Consider the following 17,785-nt stretch of genomic DNA (forward strand, 5'->3'; position numbering starts at 1 on the left):
TTTCGATTCAACTTAATGGGGCAGATTTACTTACCCGGTCCATTTGCGATCCAGCGGCGCGTTCTCTGCGGTAGATTCGGGTCCGGCCGGGATTCATTAAGGCAGTTCCTCCGCCGTCCACCAGGTGGCGCTGCTGCGCTGAAAAGCATCGGAAAGCGCTCAAGTTCACCGGCCTATTCCTAGTGAAGGTAAGTGCAAGCTCCGCGACACTTTTTTTTTTTAAATGCGGCGGTTTTTCCGAATCCGTCGGGTTTTTGTTCGGCCACGCCCCCCGATTTCCGTCGCGTGCATGCCAGCGCCGATGCGCCACAATCCGATTGCGTGCGCCAAAATCCCGGGGCAATACAGGGAAAATCGCCGCAAATCGGAAATATTCGGGTAACACGTCGGGAAAACGCAAATCGGGCCCTTAGTAAATGACCCCCAATGTATCTGATGACATTCTATTCATGAGTCAATGTAACACTTGGGGCAGAACTGTTATATCAAGTGAGAGATCATGGGCTTTCCCTTTTCTGTATATATGCCCATCTCATTCTCTACTCCTGCACCTGGCATAATAAAGTTCTGGTTGTAGACCCACTGGGGCACATTTACTAAGGGTCTGGACACTGCATTTCCGTTGGGTTTCCCGACTATTTCCAATTTGCGCCACATTTAACTGGAGTTTTTGGCGCACGCGATCGGCTGCAATCTTGCCGACTTTCATGCGACACAAATCGGAGGGGGGGGGGGGGGCGTGGCCCTCGGACAACCAGACTGATTGGGACTGAGCGTGGGATTTAAAATTCAAATTGTGCTGCAAGACATGTACTCACTTACACCGGGAAGAAGAAGGTGAACTCTGGAGGACCTGAGCGGGGAAGCGACAAATGCAGGATATCGGGCACACGGTCTTAGTGAATCGAGCCGTACTTCATCCTCGTTGGACAACGCACCCTGAGGATCGCGACAGGACCGGGTAAGTAAATGTGCCCCACTATGTTACCCAACTGGTTAGACTTTGGGACACTCCTATTTTCACCCTTTAAAGGGGAGAGCTTGACCTCAGTGCTCAACTCTGTAACTTTGTTCAACCAATCTCCGTTCGAAGAAAAATTTCTGAATGATAGCACCACCCTGGGGCATGATCTGGAAGACGCTTTTCTACCTAAGAACATACTGTTAGTGCTTTATTAGGTCAGATTCTGCTAACACGTTCCCTTTAAAGAACATCTACCACCAGGATGAAGGATTGTAAACCCAGCACACTGACATACTGGTGTGTGTCCCCTATGGCAGGATCCGCTCCTCTTTTAGCCTCTTATGCCATGGTTTTTACATAAAAAGGCTTTATACATTTGCAAATGAGCCTGGGGGTCTCCGGGCTTCATTAACACCTATGGAACCCGGGACCCCTCAAGGTCATTTGCATAATGTAAACCATTTTTTGTACAAACCAGGGCATAAGAAGCTAGAAGAAAAGCAGATTCTGGCAAAGAGGGCACACACCAGTATGTCAGTGTGCTTATTTTACAATACTTCATCCTGGTGGTAGATGACCTTATGCTGGGATCACAACTTTGCTTTGGCCACCATCTTCGGAACCAACAGTTACTGGCAAAGAGTGATCAGATACTAGCTAAGGTCAGGGCAGGTGTAGTTGTAGTAAGATCTAGGGTCAGCCTTCGGTCAGGGCAAGCAGTACAGATTCATGATCAGAGCCAAGTCCGGAGTCAACACTAGAGATCAGCAGGTCAAGAAGGAGAAACACTTGTGAAATTGATGTCAGGAACACAGGGGATAGACTACAGGCATGGACTTCCTTTTGGGGGACAGTGCCTTATTTCTATCACAAGACCACGGACAGATTTCTAACCACTGGAAGTATTCATAGAGGCTTTCTGTAGAAGTACAGCAAGCAGAGATCTTAGAATACCATGAGGAATAGACACAGAAAATACATTGGAAAATTGTTAAACTTTTCATTACACTTACAAACAGTATATCAATTATTTGCTTAAAGTGGACAACCCCTTTAAGGCTCAAATTATCTGGGGACACTATAGAGGTCAGCTTAGACCATACAAAAAGGGGAGCAGGTTGGCTGTGAGCTTAGCTTGAATGAAGGGAAGACATAGCAGGAGGAAAGTGATTAGAGAAGGTAACTCGGATCATCGGTTGTTACATCAATGTATCACCTCTGCCCATAGCGTTCCTTTAAATCCAGAACGTTCCTCACATTTCACATCAGACCCCCAGACTCTTCTCTCCCCCCCCCCCATCTTCCGTCCTTGTACAGTAAATCCAAGGAAAGTGCTACACTTAGCGAGCCACTGACTCTTTTCACTGGGGGCATTGTTCTGCGGATAACCGTATAGTGTTACCAGGTAATAAACCCGCAGCGCGTATGTACAGGACTGAATAGAGAGAAACGTAATAGCCATTAATGAAGTCCATTAGCAACCGTTCCGGGTCCGTGCCAGATGATGGATGTCTACTCTGCCAGATCGCAGTAACACAGCTTGGGTCGCTATAGGATGACATTTGGGGTTTAGGATTGGAAATGTTCTCCCAACTCACAAGTTAGGCAGATCATCATAATTGCTGTCTACAGCACCGGCCTGAGCATCACTGGGAGTACTATATGGTTTTATATGATAAACTCTTTACTGTTACAATGTGTTTCTTGCAGATGTCTGCGCAATATGGGCTTCCGTCTCCGAGTTTGTGGAGCACCAGATGTCTCTGCAGAAGGTAATGTGACTGCCAGGATTATATTATTACTGGAATAACTGCTTAGAAATAGCTCTATCAGCACCACCAAGTTTAAACACAGTAACAAAGTTCTGGTGTCATTTTAAAGAGGAGAATCTCCCATTTGATTGTTTCTAGGTGCCACAGAAATATCCACAGTTAAAGTTACAGTCAGGAGTGGGAACTGTATATGTATCTAACGACTGTAACTTAAACAATTGATATCTTTGGTACCTAGAAACACAACACGAAATTTAAAATGACACCAGAACTGTATGGTTCAGAGCATATAGTCAGTTGTAATTAGGGCAGATTATCACAGCATTTCAACTCTACTCCGGAAAGACAAATAAAATCATGCTAGGGCTTGTTTTCGGAGACACATGGTATAAACCGGAACCATGAGACTCTTGTCAAGGTGCAGTTAAAGAAGAGGTGTCAATATTTCTATATATCCATTGGGATAGTAGCTTAGTGGTGTGATGCTGCATCAGGTGACACACTTTCTATGCTGTGTATATGGATGTCACACATCAGAGGTACCATATTCTTGTATGATCGGCTGTACTACACAGGTTCTCCACAAGGGGGTTCAACACAGCTATTACAGCTAAACATAATGATCAGGCAGGTTCCATCCAAGCCTCCCTGACTGTATACTTGATGATCTTGCAAATCTTTTACCCTTCTCTCTCAGGGGGTGCAAATCCCAGGACTGGGAACATTTACTCTCTCAAGACAAAAATTAGATGTTGGCAACAACAAATTCATCATCATACAACGCCCCGTCTTCCTTCTTTCAGAAAAACTCGCCCAGGTTCATGGGTTAAAATTCAACAAAATCTTTACAACAGGTAGGTAACTTTATATTGAGGAACTAGCCTAAACAATAAGATCACCATGGTATTATATACATATGTTATGCGTTGGGTCATTCCGATATTTATAGTTTGGAGTTGTTGCTGGAGTGGACACAGTAGGACTGATCACCCTACTGGGCTCTGTAACCCAGCTTTCTAAGGAGTGTAACCCAGCTTTCCCAAACTGTCCCCTAGTTAAAGGACATCTACCATCAGATTTACTGATGGTAGACTGTCCTAAGTGACATGTTTGTTACCTTACGGGGAGGGTCCGGTCACCTCTTTTCTTATTCTTTTCAACCAAAGAAATTTACGTCTTTTGGCTCCAGCCGCTCATCAATTAAGGTGGCCCCATTATCAAAATTTTCGGTTTGTACCGCCCACTAGTGTTGCCGAAAGCTGGTGGCGTCACCCAGCTGTCTGCAAGTCTCTTGCATGCACAGTAACACTTTCCTTGCACAGCCGGCTCAAGATTTCCTTGCGCAGCCGCATTGCTCTCCAGCTGGCAGCGCCTCTGGCTCATTTACATATTTTTTAAAGTCGATTTCTCTGGAACAAGAAGGTTGAAAATACATGTGGGCAAACTGTGCGCAGTATAGTTATTATTCATATTCATGTTTATATTATGTAAACCTCTGGTTGTTAGTGCAGGCTGTCCTAATGGCTAGCTCCCTGGAACTTTCCAGAGGCTGAAAAGATAGGCTTAGCCCTGGTCTCTGTTTTGAGATTGTCTTAGAGAACAGACCTGATCTTGAGCGGACAGAGCTCCGAAAGGAGTTTCATCCAGCTTTGCAAACCACTGCTTTAGGGCTAACGTACTAGTTCCTGCCCCTGCTTGCACTGACGGTTGTGTGGATGAGGCCTACACTACGACTGAGCTCCCATAACATTCACGGTTAAGCCGCCATCAAGCCAGACGCTCTGTTCCGACTCTCACCCCCGGATGTTGAATATTATATACTGGGACACATGTATCTTAAAGACTGGCTTTGTGCGGCTACATTTTTTTGGTGTTTGGGTTTTTGCTGGTCAGATGCATCTTACTGGTTATGTGCCAAAATTTTGCAACTTTCCAAAAAACTTTAACATATGGAATCAGTTGACAACTCTCGTAAAAAGTATTACTTTTACTGCAGTCATGCAGTTATTATACTCCAGAGCTGCACTCACTATTCTGCTGCTGGTGCAGTCACTGTGTACATACATGACATTACTTATCCTGTACTGATCCTGAGTTACATCCTGTATTATACCCCAGAGCTGCACTCACTATTCTGCTGGTGCAGTCACTGTGTACATACATACATTACTTATCCTGTACTGATCCTGAGTTACATCCTGTATTATACTCCAGAGCTGCACTCACTATTCTGCTGCTGGTGCAGTCACTGTGTACATACATGACATTACTTATCCTGTACTGATCCTGAGTTACATCCCGTATTATACTCCGGAGCTGCACTCACTATTCTGCTGCTGGTGCAGTCACTGTGTACATACATGACATTACTTATCCTGTACTGATCCTGAGTTACATCCTGTATTATACTCCAGAGCTGCACTCACTATTCTGCTGCTGGTGCAGTCACTGTGTACATACATGGCATTACTTATCCTGTACTGATCCTGAGTTACATCCTGTATTATACTCCAGAGCTGCACTCACTATTCTGCTGCTGGTGCGCAGTCACTGTGCACATACATGACATTACTTATCCTGTACTGATCCTGAGTTACATCCTGTATTATACTCCAGAGCTGCACTCACTATTCTGCTGCTGGTACAGTCACTGTGTACATACATGACATTACTTATCCTGTACTGATCCTGAGTTACATCCTGTATTATACTCCAGAGCTGCACTCACTATTCTGCTGCTGGTGCAGTCACTGTGTACATACATGACATTACTTATCCTGTACTGATCCTGAGTTACATCCCGTATTATACTCCGGAGCTGCACTCACTATTCTGCTGCTGGTGCAGTCACTGTGTACATACATGGCATTACTTATCCTGTACTGATCCTGAGTTACATCCTGTATTATACTCCAGAGCTGCACTCACTATTCTGCTGCTGGTGCAGTCACTGTGCACATACATGACATTACTTATCCTGTACTGATCCTGAGTTACATCCTGTATTATACTCCAGAGCTGCACTCACTATTCTGCTGCTGGTACAGTCACTGTGTACATACATGACATTACTTATCCTGTACTGATCCTGAGTTACATCCTGTATTATACCCCAGAGCTGCACTCACTATTCTGCTGCTGGTGCAGTCACTGTGTACCTTCCCTGAGTGATACATATCACTGGATACTGATATACATCTGTCTGGTCTTTGTGACTTCTTGTTCTTGACATTTGTATTTCAGGTGACATCCCAATCGTCCCCCTTAATTTCATCGCCTTATCATTTACCTGCTCCTATAACCGAGACACCATTGAGTCCTGTGTCAGGGAGACCCTCAGCGCTTTCTCCCGATCTGTCTCTACTAAACAAAATGTGGAGTTCACTTTTAAGGGCATCGGATCTCTTCTCATCAGAGACCTGAAGGTCAAGATGAAGTTTTATAAGGAGTTTGTGAACAGTATGGACGGAACAGGAACCCTAGTAAAATCTCTCTCTAATGTAAGTAAAGCGGAGAGTTTTTGATACTGGGCATGAATATGAAATTAAATCTATTTAGCATTTGTTGTTTTTCATGTATTTTAAACATTTCTTTTGACTTCTTAACACACTTTGCATACATCAATAGCACGAGACTACAAGAAACTGTGCGATATAACTTATCAGTTTTTCCTTCTCCACTTACTTTGGCTCTTGTCATCTTTCTCCTTTTCTCCTAATCTGCTTTTTTACTCTGAAAACTCTGCTGAATTCTGTTTTGCTAGCAACAAGATAGAAGTCTGGGGTGTCAGATAACACAGAAGTCTATGGATAGAGGAGGGGGAACAATGGGGCAGATTTACTTACCCGGTCCAGTCGCGATCCAGCGGCGCGTTCTCTGACGCTGATTCGGGTTCTGCTGGGATTCACTAAGGTCGTGTGCCCGATGTCCACTAGGTGTCGCTGCTGCGCCGAGGTCCGCCGGAGTTCACCTCCTCCATCTCGGTGTATGTGAGTGCTATTCTTGCGACACAAATTCTTTTTTAAATTCCGCGGTTTTTCCAAATCCGTCGGGTTTTCCGACCGCCATGCCCCCCCGATTTCTGTCGCTTGAAAGACGGCACCGATGCGCCACAATCCGATCGCGTGCACCAAAATCCCGGGGCAATTCGTCGCAAAACTGAAAAATTCGGGAAAGTGCGCGATTAGGACCCTTAGTAAATCTGTCCCAATGAGTCACAGCAGCTAGGTGGTCTCAGATTAACAGACAGAGGCTGCAGAGATGAGATCTACTACAAAAGGAAGATTACACGTCACATTGTGACTATGATGTGTGACTCCTCCTGTACACACGCACTGGATTACTGATTTTTGCAAAGTTCGTTAAAGGTTTAGGATTGCATTGTCATAACGATCTTCTCTGTTAGAGGCCGGGGACAGCCGACTCCGTCATGTCCTCAGGAGAAGATGGTCTTCTGCGCCCCCGATCCTGCAGCGCTCTTCTCTTCCCCAGGTAATTAGTACAGACTGGAGCCAGTTGTCTTCTGCTTCAGTGCCTTGTCAGCTCATCCTTGGAGGTCAGACTGGTGACTGCAGGGAGGGGTAGTAATATATAAAATCATGGGTGGGCAAGTTATGGATGAATGGGCCAAGTACAGCTAAAAGAGACAGATTTTTGCCGGTTTTCTCCTCTGCTTTTTTGGGGGAGGTGGGGTGAGGGGGTCTTAAAGAGCATCCCCAGTTCAGGAATGTCCAAAAACCCTATTAGTTCATATGATGAATTGTGTTTGGGATTGTGCGTTTGTGCCAAAGTCAATTATAGATGGGGATCAGTGTCGGAACTGGGACACAGAGCATGTTGGAGCGGGTAGGAACCAATAGCCGCCTAAATGATGTCCTGGGGCCATGTATGACCAGAGCTCCATTCACTTCTCTTTGGCTTCTGGGGAAGGCATAATAATAAAGGTGATTATTAATATCATTATTATCTTGTTCAGTCCCATAGAAGTGAAGGGAGAACTGGTTACCCTCTGAGGGTTGTATACTGAGGGTCAAAGCCATTGGTCCCCCAGCACTCTGATACTTATATCTTTTGGCAAGTTAGGAGGAGAAGGTTTGGGATTAGTTATAATAAACTTGGTTTTGTTATATTTACATACAGTATGCTTTGTTCTTTTACTGTTGCTATATAGTGTTCTTGGTGCTGTTACCATATTTAGACAATAAGCTTAGTTCTTATACTTTATCATTGCAATCTTTATCCTTGAACATGTTTATTCAGTAAGCTTAGTTCAGTTACTATATCATTGTAGTAAGATTGGTTCTGTTGCCATATCCATAAAGTAATCTTGGTTCTGTTGCTATATTTATACAGTAAGCCTGGTTCTGTTACATTATCATTGCAGTAAGCTTGGTTCTGTTGCTGTATCTATTAAGTAAGCTTAGTTCTGTTACAAAATCATTGTAGTAAGCTTGGTTCTGTTGCCTTATCTATAACGTAAGCTTGGTTTTGTTGTCCTATCTATAAAGTAACTTCGTTCTGTTACTATATCAGTGCAGTAAACTTGGTTCTGTTGCCATATATATAAAGTAAGCTTAGTTCTGTTACTATATCATTGTAGTAAGCTTATTTCTGTACTATATCATTGTAGTAAGCTTAGTTCTGTTACTATATCATTGTAGTAAGCTTGGTTCTGTTGCCGTATCTATAAAGTAAGCCTGGTTCTGTTGCTATAGCTATACAATAAGTAGCAATATCAAATGGCCCTGGAGAATATAGAAGTGGTTGATAACCTCTTTTGTTTCTCACATAGTTGTTAGTGATAGAGTCATAAATAGAGACATCGGTTATTTCACCTTGTTGTCCACTCATGAGGGTCCGAAACACTTTTGTGATGGATGCTGTGTTACCGTCTAATAATTATTTTCTCTCATATACATCAGAATTGATATGAAAGGAACAGATAAATCTACAGGCATGGAGACCATCCCAGAGGAACACGGAGAGGTGGGGAGCGGAGAGGAGCCGAAATATGACCACCCGCCTGACCGAGAAGATGAGCAGGAGGAGACGCCGACCAGCCGAAAAGGTAGGAGAGTCCATGCTTGTATCATTATTGCTGAATACTGCCGTTTGTCAGAGGTAAAATCACTTTTATACGATTTACAGAAAACTCCAGTGCAAAGCGTTTGCTGAACAGACAGAACCTGGTGCCGGCCAGAGTCATCGGCATCAGCCTGAGCCAGGACCTGGAGAGGATCCCAAAGCCCAAAACTGCTCCCGAGAGGTGAGAGCTAAGGACGGCGGCCAGCAAATAGAAAGTCATTCGTTCAAATGAATGATTACTGCAACAAACATGTGTCTCACATAATGTCATCAAAATGTTTTATATAGGAGGCAGTAATATAGTAGTTATATGCTTGTACATAGGAGGCAGTAATATAGTAGTTATATTACTGTACATAGGGGGCAGTATTATAGTAGTTATATTCTTGTACATAGGGGGCAGTATTATAGTAGTTATATTCCTGTACATAGGGGGCAGTATTATAGTAGTGATATTCTTGAACATAGGGGGCAGTATTATAGTAGTTATATTCTTGTACATAGGGGGCAGTATTATAGTAGTTATATTCTTGTACATAGGGGGCAGTATTATAGTAGTTATATTACTGTACATAGGGGGCAGTATTATAGTAGTTATATTCTTGTACATAGGGGACAGTATTATAGTAGTTATATTCTTGTACATAGGGGGCAGTATTATAGTAGTTATATTCTTGTACATAGGGGGCAGTATTATAGTAGTTATAGTCTTGTACATAGGGGGCAGTATTATAGTAGTTATATTCTTGTACATAGGGGGCAGTATTATAGTAGTTATATTCTTGTACATAGGAGGCAGTATTATAGTAGTTATATTCTTGTACATAGGAGTAGTATTATAGTAGTTATATTCTTGTACATAGGAGGCAGTAATATAGTAGTTATATGCTTGTACATAGGAGGCAGTAATATAGTAGTTATATTACTGTACATAGGGGGCAGTATTATAGTAGTTATATTACTGTACATAGGGGACAGTATTATAGTAGTTATATTCTTGTACATAGGGGGCAGTATTATAGTAGTTATATTCCTGTACATAGGGGGCAGTATTATAGTAGTGATATTCTTGAACATAGGGGGCAGTATTATAGTAGTTATATTACTGTACATAGGGGGCAGTATTATAGTAGTTATATTCTTGTACATAGGGGACAGTATTATAGTAGTTATATTCTTGTACATAGGGGGCAGTATTATAGTAGTTATATTCTTGTACATAGGGGGCAGTATTATAGTAGTTATAGTCTTGTACATAGGGGGCAGTATTATAGTAGTTATATTCTTGTACATAGGGGGCAGTATTATAGTAGTTATATTCTTGTACGTAGGGAGCAGTATTATAGTAGTTATATTCTTGTACATAGGGGGCAGTATTATAGTAGTTATATTCTTGTACATAGGGGGCAGTATTATAGTAGTTATATTCATGTACATAGGGGGCAGTATTATAGTAGTTATATTCTTGTACATAGGGAGCAGTATTATAGTAGTTATATTACTGTACATAGGGGGCAGTATTATAGTAGTTATATTACTGTACATAGGGGGCAGTATTATAGTAGTTATATTACTGTACATAGGGGGCAGTATTATAGTAGTTATATTCTTGTACATAGGGGGCAGTATTATAGTAGTTATATTCTTGTACATAGGGGGCAGTATTATAGTAGTTATATTCATGTACATAGGGGGCAGTATTATAGTAGTTATATTCTTGTACATAGGGAGCAGTATTATAGTAGTTATATTACTGTACATAGGGGGCAGTATTATAGTAGTTATATTACTGTACATAGGGGGCAGTATTATAGTAGTTATATTACTGTACATAGGGGGCAGTATTATAGTAGTTATATTCTTGTACATAGGGGGCAGTATTATAGTAGTTATATTCTTGTACATAGGGGGCAGTATTATAGTAGTTATATTACTGTACATAGGGAGCAGTATTATAGTAGTTATATTACTGTACATAGGGGGCAGTATTATAGTAGTTATATTACTGTACATAGGGGGCAGTATTATAGTAGTTATATTACTGTACATAGGGGGCAGTATTATAGTAGTTATATTCTTGTACATAGGAGGCAGTATTATAGTAGTTATATTCTTGTACATAGGGGGCAGTATTATAGTAGTTATATTACTGTACATAGGGAGCAGTATTATAGTAGTTATATTACTGTACATAGGGGGCAGTATTATAGTAGTTATATTACTGTACATAGGGGGCAGTATTATAGTAGTTATATTACTGTACATAGGGGGCAGTATTATAGTAGTTATATTCTTGTACATAGGAGGCAGTATTATAGTAGTTATATTCTTGTACATAGGGGGCAGTATTATAGTAGTTATATTCCTGTACATAGGGGGCAGTATTATAGTAGTTATATTCTTGTACATAGGGGGCAGTATTATAGTAGTTATATTCGTGTACATAGGGGGCAGTATTATAGTAGTTATATTCTTGTACATAGGGGGTAGTATTATAGTAGTTATATTCTTGTACATAGGGGGCAGTATTATAGTAGTTATATTCTTGTACATAGGTGGCAGTATTATAGTAGATATATTCTTGTACATAGGGGGCAGTATTATAGTAGTTATATCCTTGTACATAGGGAGCAGTATTATAGGAGTTATATTACTGTACATAGGGGGCAGTATTATAGTAGTTATATTACTGTACATAGGGAGCAGTATTATAGTAGTTATATTACTGTACATAGGGGGCAGTATTATAGTAGTTATATTCCTGTACATAGAGGGCAGTATTATAGTAGTTATATTCTTGTACATAGGGGGCAGTATTATAGTAGTTATATTCTTGTACATAGGGGGCAGTATTATAGTAGTTATATTCTTGTACATAGGGGGCAGTATTATAGTAGTTATATTCTTGTACATAGGGGGCAGTATTATAGTAGTTATATTCTTGTACATAGGAGGCAGTATTATAGTAATTATATTCTTGTACATAGGGAGCAGTATTATAGTAGTTATATTCTTGTACATAGGGGGCAGTATTATAGTAGTTATATTCTTGTACATAGGGGGCAGTATTATAGTAGTTATATTCTTGTACATAGGGAGCAGTATTATAGTAGTTATAGTCTTGTACATAGGAGGCAGTATAATAGTAGTTATATTCTTGTACATAGGGGACAGTATTATAGTAGTTATATTCTTGTACATAGGGGGCAGTATTATAGTAGTTATATTCTTGTACATAGGGGGCAGTATTATAGTAGTTATATTCTTGTACATAGGGGGCAGTATTATAGCAGTTATATTCTTGTACATAGGGGACAGTATTATAGCAGTTATATTCTTGTACATTAGAGGGAGTATTATAGTAGTTATATTCTTGTACATAGGGGGCAGTATTATAGTAGTTATATTCTTGTACATTGGGGGCAGTATTATAGTAGTTATATTCTTGTACATAGGGGGCAGTATTATAGTAGTTATATTCTTGTACATAGGAGGCAGTATTATAGTAGTTATATTCTTGTACATAGGGAGCAGTATTATAGTAGTTATATTCTTGTACATAGGGAGCAGTATTATAGTAGTTATATTCTTGTACATAGGGGGCAGTATTATAGTAGTTATATTCTTGTACATAGGGGGTAGTATTATAGTAGTTATATTCTTGTACATAGGGGGCAGTATTATCGTAGTTATATTCTTGTACATAGGGGGCAGTATTATAGTAGTTATATTCTTGTACATAGGGGGCAGTATTATAGTAGTTATATTCTTGTACATAGGGGACAGTATTATAGTAGTTATATTCCTGTACATAGGGGGCAGTATTATAGTAGTTATAGTCTTGTACATAGAGGACAGTATTATAGTAGTTATATTCTTGTACATTTGGGGCAGTATTATAGTAGTTATATTACTGTACATAGGGGGCAGTATTATAGTAGTTATATTACTGTACATAGGGGGCAGTATTATAGTAGTTATATTACTGTACATAGGGGCAGTATTATAGTAGTTATATTTTTGTACATAGGGGGCAATATTATAGTAGTTATATTCTTGTACATAGGGGGCAGTATTATAGTAGTTATATTCTTGTATATAGGGGCAGTATTATAGTAGTTATATTCTTGTACATAGGGGGCAGTATTATAGTAGTTATATTCTTGTACATAGGGGGCAGTATTATAGTAGTTATATTCTTGTACATAGGGGGCAGTATTATAGTAGTTATATTCTTGTACATAGGGGGCAGTATTATAGTAGTTATATTCTTGTACATAGGGAGCAGTATTATAGTAGTTATATTCTTGTACATAGGGGGCAGTATTATAGTAGTTATATTCTTGTACATAGGGGGCAGTATTATAGTAGTTATATTCTTGTACATAGGGGGCAGTATTATAGTAGTAATATTCTTGTACATAGGGGGCAGTATTATAGTAGTTATATTCCTGTACATAGAGGGCAGTATTATAGTAGTTATATTCTTGTACATAGGGGGCAGTATTATAGTAGTTATATTCTTGTACATAGGAGCAGTATTATAGTAGTTATATTCTTGTACATAGGGGGCAGCATTATAGTAGTTATATTCTTGTACATAGGGAGCAGTATTATAGTAGTTATATTCTTGTACATAGGAGGCAGTATAATAGTAGTTATATTCTTGTACATAGGGGGCAGTATTATAGTAGTTATTTTCTTGTACATAGGAAGCAGTATTATAGTAGTTATATTCTTGTACATAGGGGGCAGTATTATAGTAGTTATATTCTTGTACATAGGGGGCAGTATTACAGTAGTTATATTCCTGTACATAGGGGGCAGTATTACAGTAGTTATATTCTTGTACATAGGGGGCAGTATTATAGTAGTTATATTCTTGTACATAGGGGACAGTATTATAGTAGTTATATTCCTGTACATAGGGGGCAGTATTATAGTAGTTATATTACTGTACATAGGGGGCAGTATTATAGTAGTTATATTCTTGTACATAGGAGGCAGTATTATAGTAGTTATATTCTTGTACATAGGGGGCAGTATTATAGTAGTTATATTCCTGTACATAGGGGGCAGTATTACAGTAGTTATATTCTTGTACATAGGGGGCAGTATTATAGTAGTTATATTCTTGTACATAGGGGGCAGTATTATAGTAGTTATATTCTTGTACATAGGGGACAGTATTATAGTAGTAATATTCTTGTACATAGGGGGCAGTATTATAGTAGTTATATTCCTGTACATAGAGGGCAGTATTATAGTAGTTATATTCTTGTACATAGGGGGCAGTATTATAGTAGTTATATTCTTGTACATAGGGGGCAGTATTATAGTAGTTATATTCTTGTACATAGGGGGCAGTATTATAGTAGTTATATTCTTGTACATAGGGGGCAGTATTATAGTAGTTATATTCTTGTACATAGGGAGCAGTATTATAGTAGTTATAGTCTTGTACATAGGAGGCAGTATAATAGTAGTTATATTCTTGTACATAGGGGGCAGTATTATAGTAGTTATATTCTTGTACATAGGGGGCAGTATTATAGTAGTTATATTCTTGTACATAGGGGGCAGTATTATAGTAGTTATATTCTTGTACATAAGGGGCAGTATTATAGTAGTTATATTCTTGTACATGGGAGCAGTATTATAGTAGTTATATTCTTGTACATAGGGGGCAGCATTATAGTAGTTATATTCTTGTACATAGGAAGCAGTATTATAGTAGTTATATTCTTGTACATAGGGGGCAGTATTATAGTAGTTATATTCTTGTACATAGGGGGCAGTATTATAGTAGTTATATTCTTGTACATAGGGGGCAGTATTATAGTAGTTATATTCTTGTACATAGGGGGCAGTATTATAGTAGTTATATTCTTGTACATAGGGGACAGTATTATAGTAGTTATATTCCTGTACATAGGGGGCAGTATTATAGTAGTTATATTACTGTACATAGGGGGCAGTATTATAGTAGTTATATTCTTGTACATAGGAGGCAGTATTATAGTAGTTATATTCTTGTACATAGGGGGCAGTATTATAGTAGTTATATTACTGTACATAGGGGGCAGTATTATAGTAGTTATATTCCTGTACATAGGGGGCAGTATTATAGTAGTTATATTACTGTACATAGGGGGCAGTATTATAGTAGTTATATTCTTGTACATAGGGGGCAGTATTATAGTAGTTATATTCTTGTACATAGGGGGCAGTATTATAGTAGTTATATTCTTGTACATAGGGGGCAGTATTATAGTAGTTATATTCTTGTACATAGGGGACAGTATTATAGTAGTTATATTCCTGTACATAGGGGGCAGTATTATAGTAGTTATATTCTTGTACATAGGGGGCAGTATTATAGTAGTTATATTCTTGTACATAGGGAGCAGTATTATAGTAGTTATATTCTTGTACATAGGGGGCAGTATTATAGTAGTTATATTCTTGTACATAGGGGACAGTATTATAGTAGTTATATTCCTGTACATAGGGGGCAGTATTATAGTAGTTATATTCTTGTACATAGGGGGCAGTATTATAGTAGTTATATTCTTGTACATAGGGGACAGTATTATAGTAGTTATATTCTTGTACACAGGCTGCAATAGAATTATCATAATACTATCTATATCACTGTTATAGTCTCCATTACTCACTGTACAGGTATATAGTTAGAGAAGTTTCAGTTCTTCTTGTTGTGAGGTTCATAAACAATTCATTGCGTTGACAAAATGTTCCCCTAATGGGAATAAATGTTTCAGAGTGTTGTGTGAGTTTTATTCAAAAGTATCAGCTATCAGTGAGATGATGAGAGGTGTATAAGGAGGCGGCAGTGGTGGAGGGGAGACTGGATGAAACTGGAGGATTATGGGTAACTTTTATTACCTTGTGTAATGGGCACCGGGCTGGATGTTCTCCACAACCTCATAAGACCTAGTGCCAGTAACGTGTCTCACATTTGAGTTTCCGGCTTAACTTTGGGTCTGATGAAGGTTTTCCTGTAGTTTTAAGCTATAGACAAGCGTCAGGTGATCAAAATCTCCAAAAGAACGTTATCTTATTGTTAAAATGTGTTCTTTTTTATGTTCTCTGTACAGTATGCCTGTATTTATCCTCATATTGAGCTACTATTAGCGTAACTATTATCAGGGTCTTAGGAAGCCCTCAGGAATATACAGGACAAAAGCAATAGCACTAGAAGTGCTGATGAATACATTGGCCTCAGCATTTGAGTCTGATTATATTCCTGAGCAGGAGTAGCAGCTTACTATATATGCATTTAAACACAGCAACCTGTCCTGATTGGTGGCGGAGGCTGCTCAGCTTATTGATTTAATCAGACCCAAACTTTGAGCCCAATGTATTGTTAAGTATTGCTCATAGCAAAGAGGCACAAGATACTTTGTTGTGTTGTTTGGCTATTAGTAGTATAGAGACTATACACTATCTCTAGTGGTCAGACCTTTAAGGGAGATGTGCAGGTCCTCACCTGGTTAGCAGGGCTGGGGAAAGGGAGTGGGACCCTAGGGACCATCCTGACTACAAGAGCTTCCCTACATGATCCTAGGGGACATTACCGGAAGTGATGTCATCTGATTGTCAGATATAGATGAGGACAGAAGGGGGCGTCACACAGGGTGATGACTGCAGTCATGTTATGCGGTTATGGTACATAAGTCACGTGTTGTACTGAATTAACTATTAACTAAATATCGCATTGAATTGACTATTTCAATTTATTTTCCAGATTGGGATCATCTACTTCAAGAGCGGAGCCTGAGGTCCCCCAGACCAGTGAGCTACAGACAAGACCACCCCCTCCGTGTCTGGACCACTGCCGGGCTGGGCAGGTATGTTACATGGATACAAAGAAGTAGATGGGGGATTAGACTTTAAACACCTTTCAATAGGGTTTCCCACTTTCTGCAAATACATGTTATTGTTCGTAGAAGGAAGAGTTGTACAATTTTCAAATACTGTATATGTATCAATTACCCACAGTTTTCTAGATCTTCTTACTGTCATTCTATAGGAAGCTTCATTGTTTACTTCCTTTGGATAAGCAACTATCCCTGGTCATGTGATATCACACAGGTGCATGTCTCCTTATATCCCTGGCCATGTGCAGTCACACAGGTGCATGTCTCGTTATATCCCTGGTCATGTGCAGTCACACAGGTGCATGTTTCGTTATATCCCTGGTCATGTGATATCACACAGGTGCATGTCTCCTTATATCCCTGGCCATGTGCAGTCACACAGGTGCATGTCTCGTTATATCCCTGGTCATGTGCAGTCACACAGGTGCATGTCTCGTTATATCCCTGGTCATGTGATGTCACACAGGTCTACAGCTTGTTATATTCCTAGTCATGTGCAGTCACACAGGTGCATGTTTCGTTATATCCCTGGTCATGTGCAGTCACACAGGTGCATGTTTCGTTATATCCCTGGTCATGTGCAGTCACACAGGTGCATGTCTCCTTATATCCCTGGCCATGTGCAGTCACACAGGTGCATGTCTCGTTATATCCCTGGTCATGTGCAGTCACACAGGTGCATGTTTCGTTATATCCCTGCTCATGTGATGTCACACAGGTCTACAGCTTGTTATATTCCTAGTCATGTGAGGTCACACAGGTGCACAGCTTGTTATATCCCTGCTCATGTGATGTCATACAAGTGCACGGCTTGTTATATCCCTGGTCATGTGAGGTCACACAAGTCCATGGCTCGTTATATCCCTGGTCATGTGATGTCACACAGGTGCATGTCTCGTTATATATCCCTGGTTATGTGATGTCACACAGGTGCATGTCTCGTTATATCCCTGGTCATGTGATGTTACACAGGTGCACAGCTTGTTATATTCCTAGTGATGTGATGTCAAACAGGTGCACAGCTTGTTATATACCTGCTCATGTGATGTCACACAGGTGCACAG

General features: G+C 40.0%; 1 protein-coding gene across 4 annotated transcripts in view; it reads left to right on the forward strand.

The window, feature by feature from the left end:
- The window catches only part of CCDC81 (coiled-coil domain containing 81), a 29,623-nt gene that overhangs the window by 1,833 nt on the left and 10,005 nt on the right, over positions 1 to 17,785 (forward strand). For all 4 annotated transcript variants that reach the window (XM_072134058.1, XM_072134059.1, XM_072134061.1 and 1 more), the window contains exons 3-9: positions 2,675 to 2,736; positions 3,434 to 3,590; positions 5,980 to 6,236; positions 7,142 to 7,227; positions 8,658 to 8,803; positions 8,884 to 9,001; positions 16,589 to 16,691. In XM_072134058.1, the coding sequence (XP_071990159.1) occupies positions 2,675 to 2,736; positions 3,434 to 3,590; positions 5,980 to 6,236; positions 7,142 to 7,227; positions 8,658 to 8,803; positions 8,884 to 9,001; positions 16,589 to 16,691 (929 nt within the window). The remainder of the gene's footprint in view (positions 1 to 2,674; positions 2,737 to 3,433; positions 3,591 to 5,979; positions 6,237 to 7,141; positions 7,228 to 8,657; positions 8,804 to 8,883; positions 9,002 to 16,588; positions 16,692 to 17,785) is intronic.

This window comes from Engystomops pustulosus, chromosome 2, assembly GCF_040894005.1.
Source record: "Engystomops pustulosus chromosome 2, aEngPut4.maternal, whole genome shotgun sequence".
In the NCBI taxonomy this organism is placed as follows: Eukaryota; Metazoa; Chordata; class Amphibia; order Anura; family Leptodactylidae; genus Engystomops; species Engystomops pustulosus.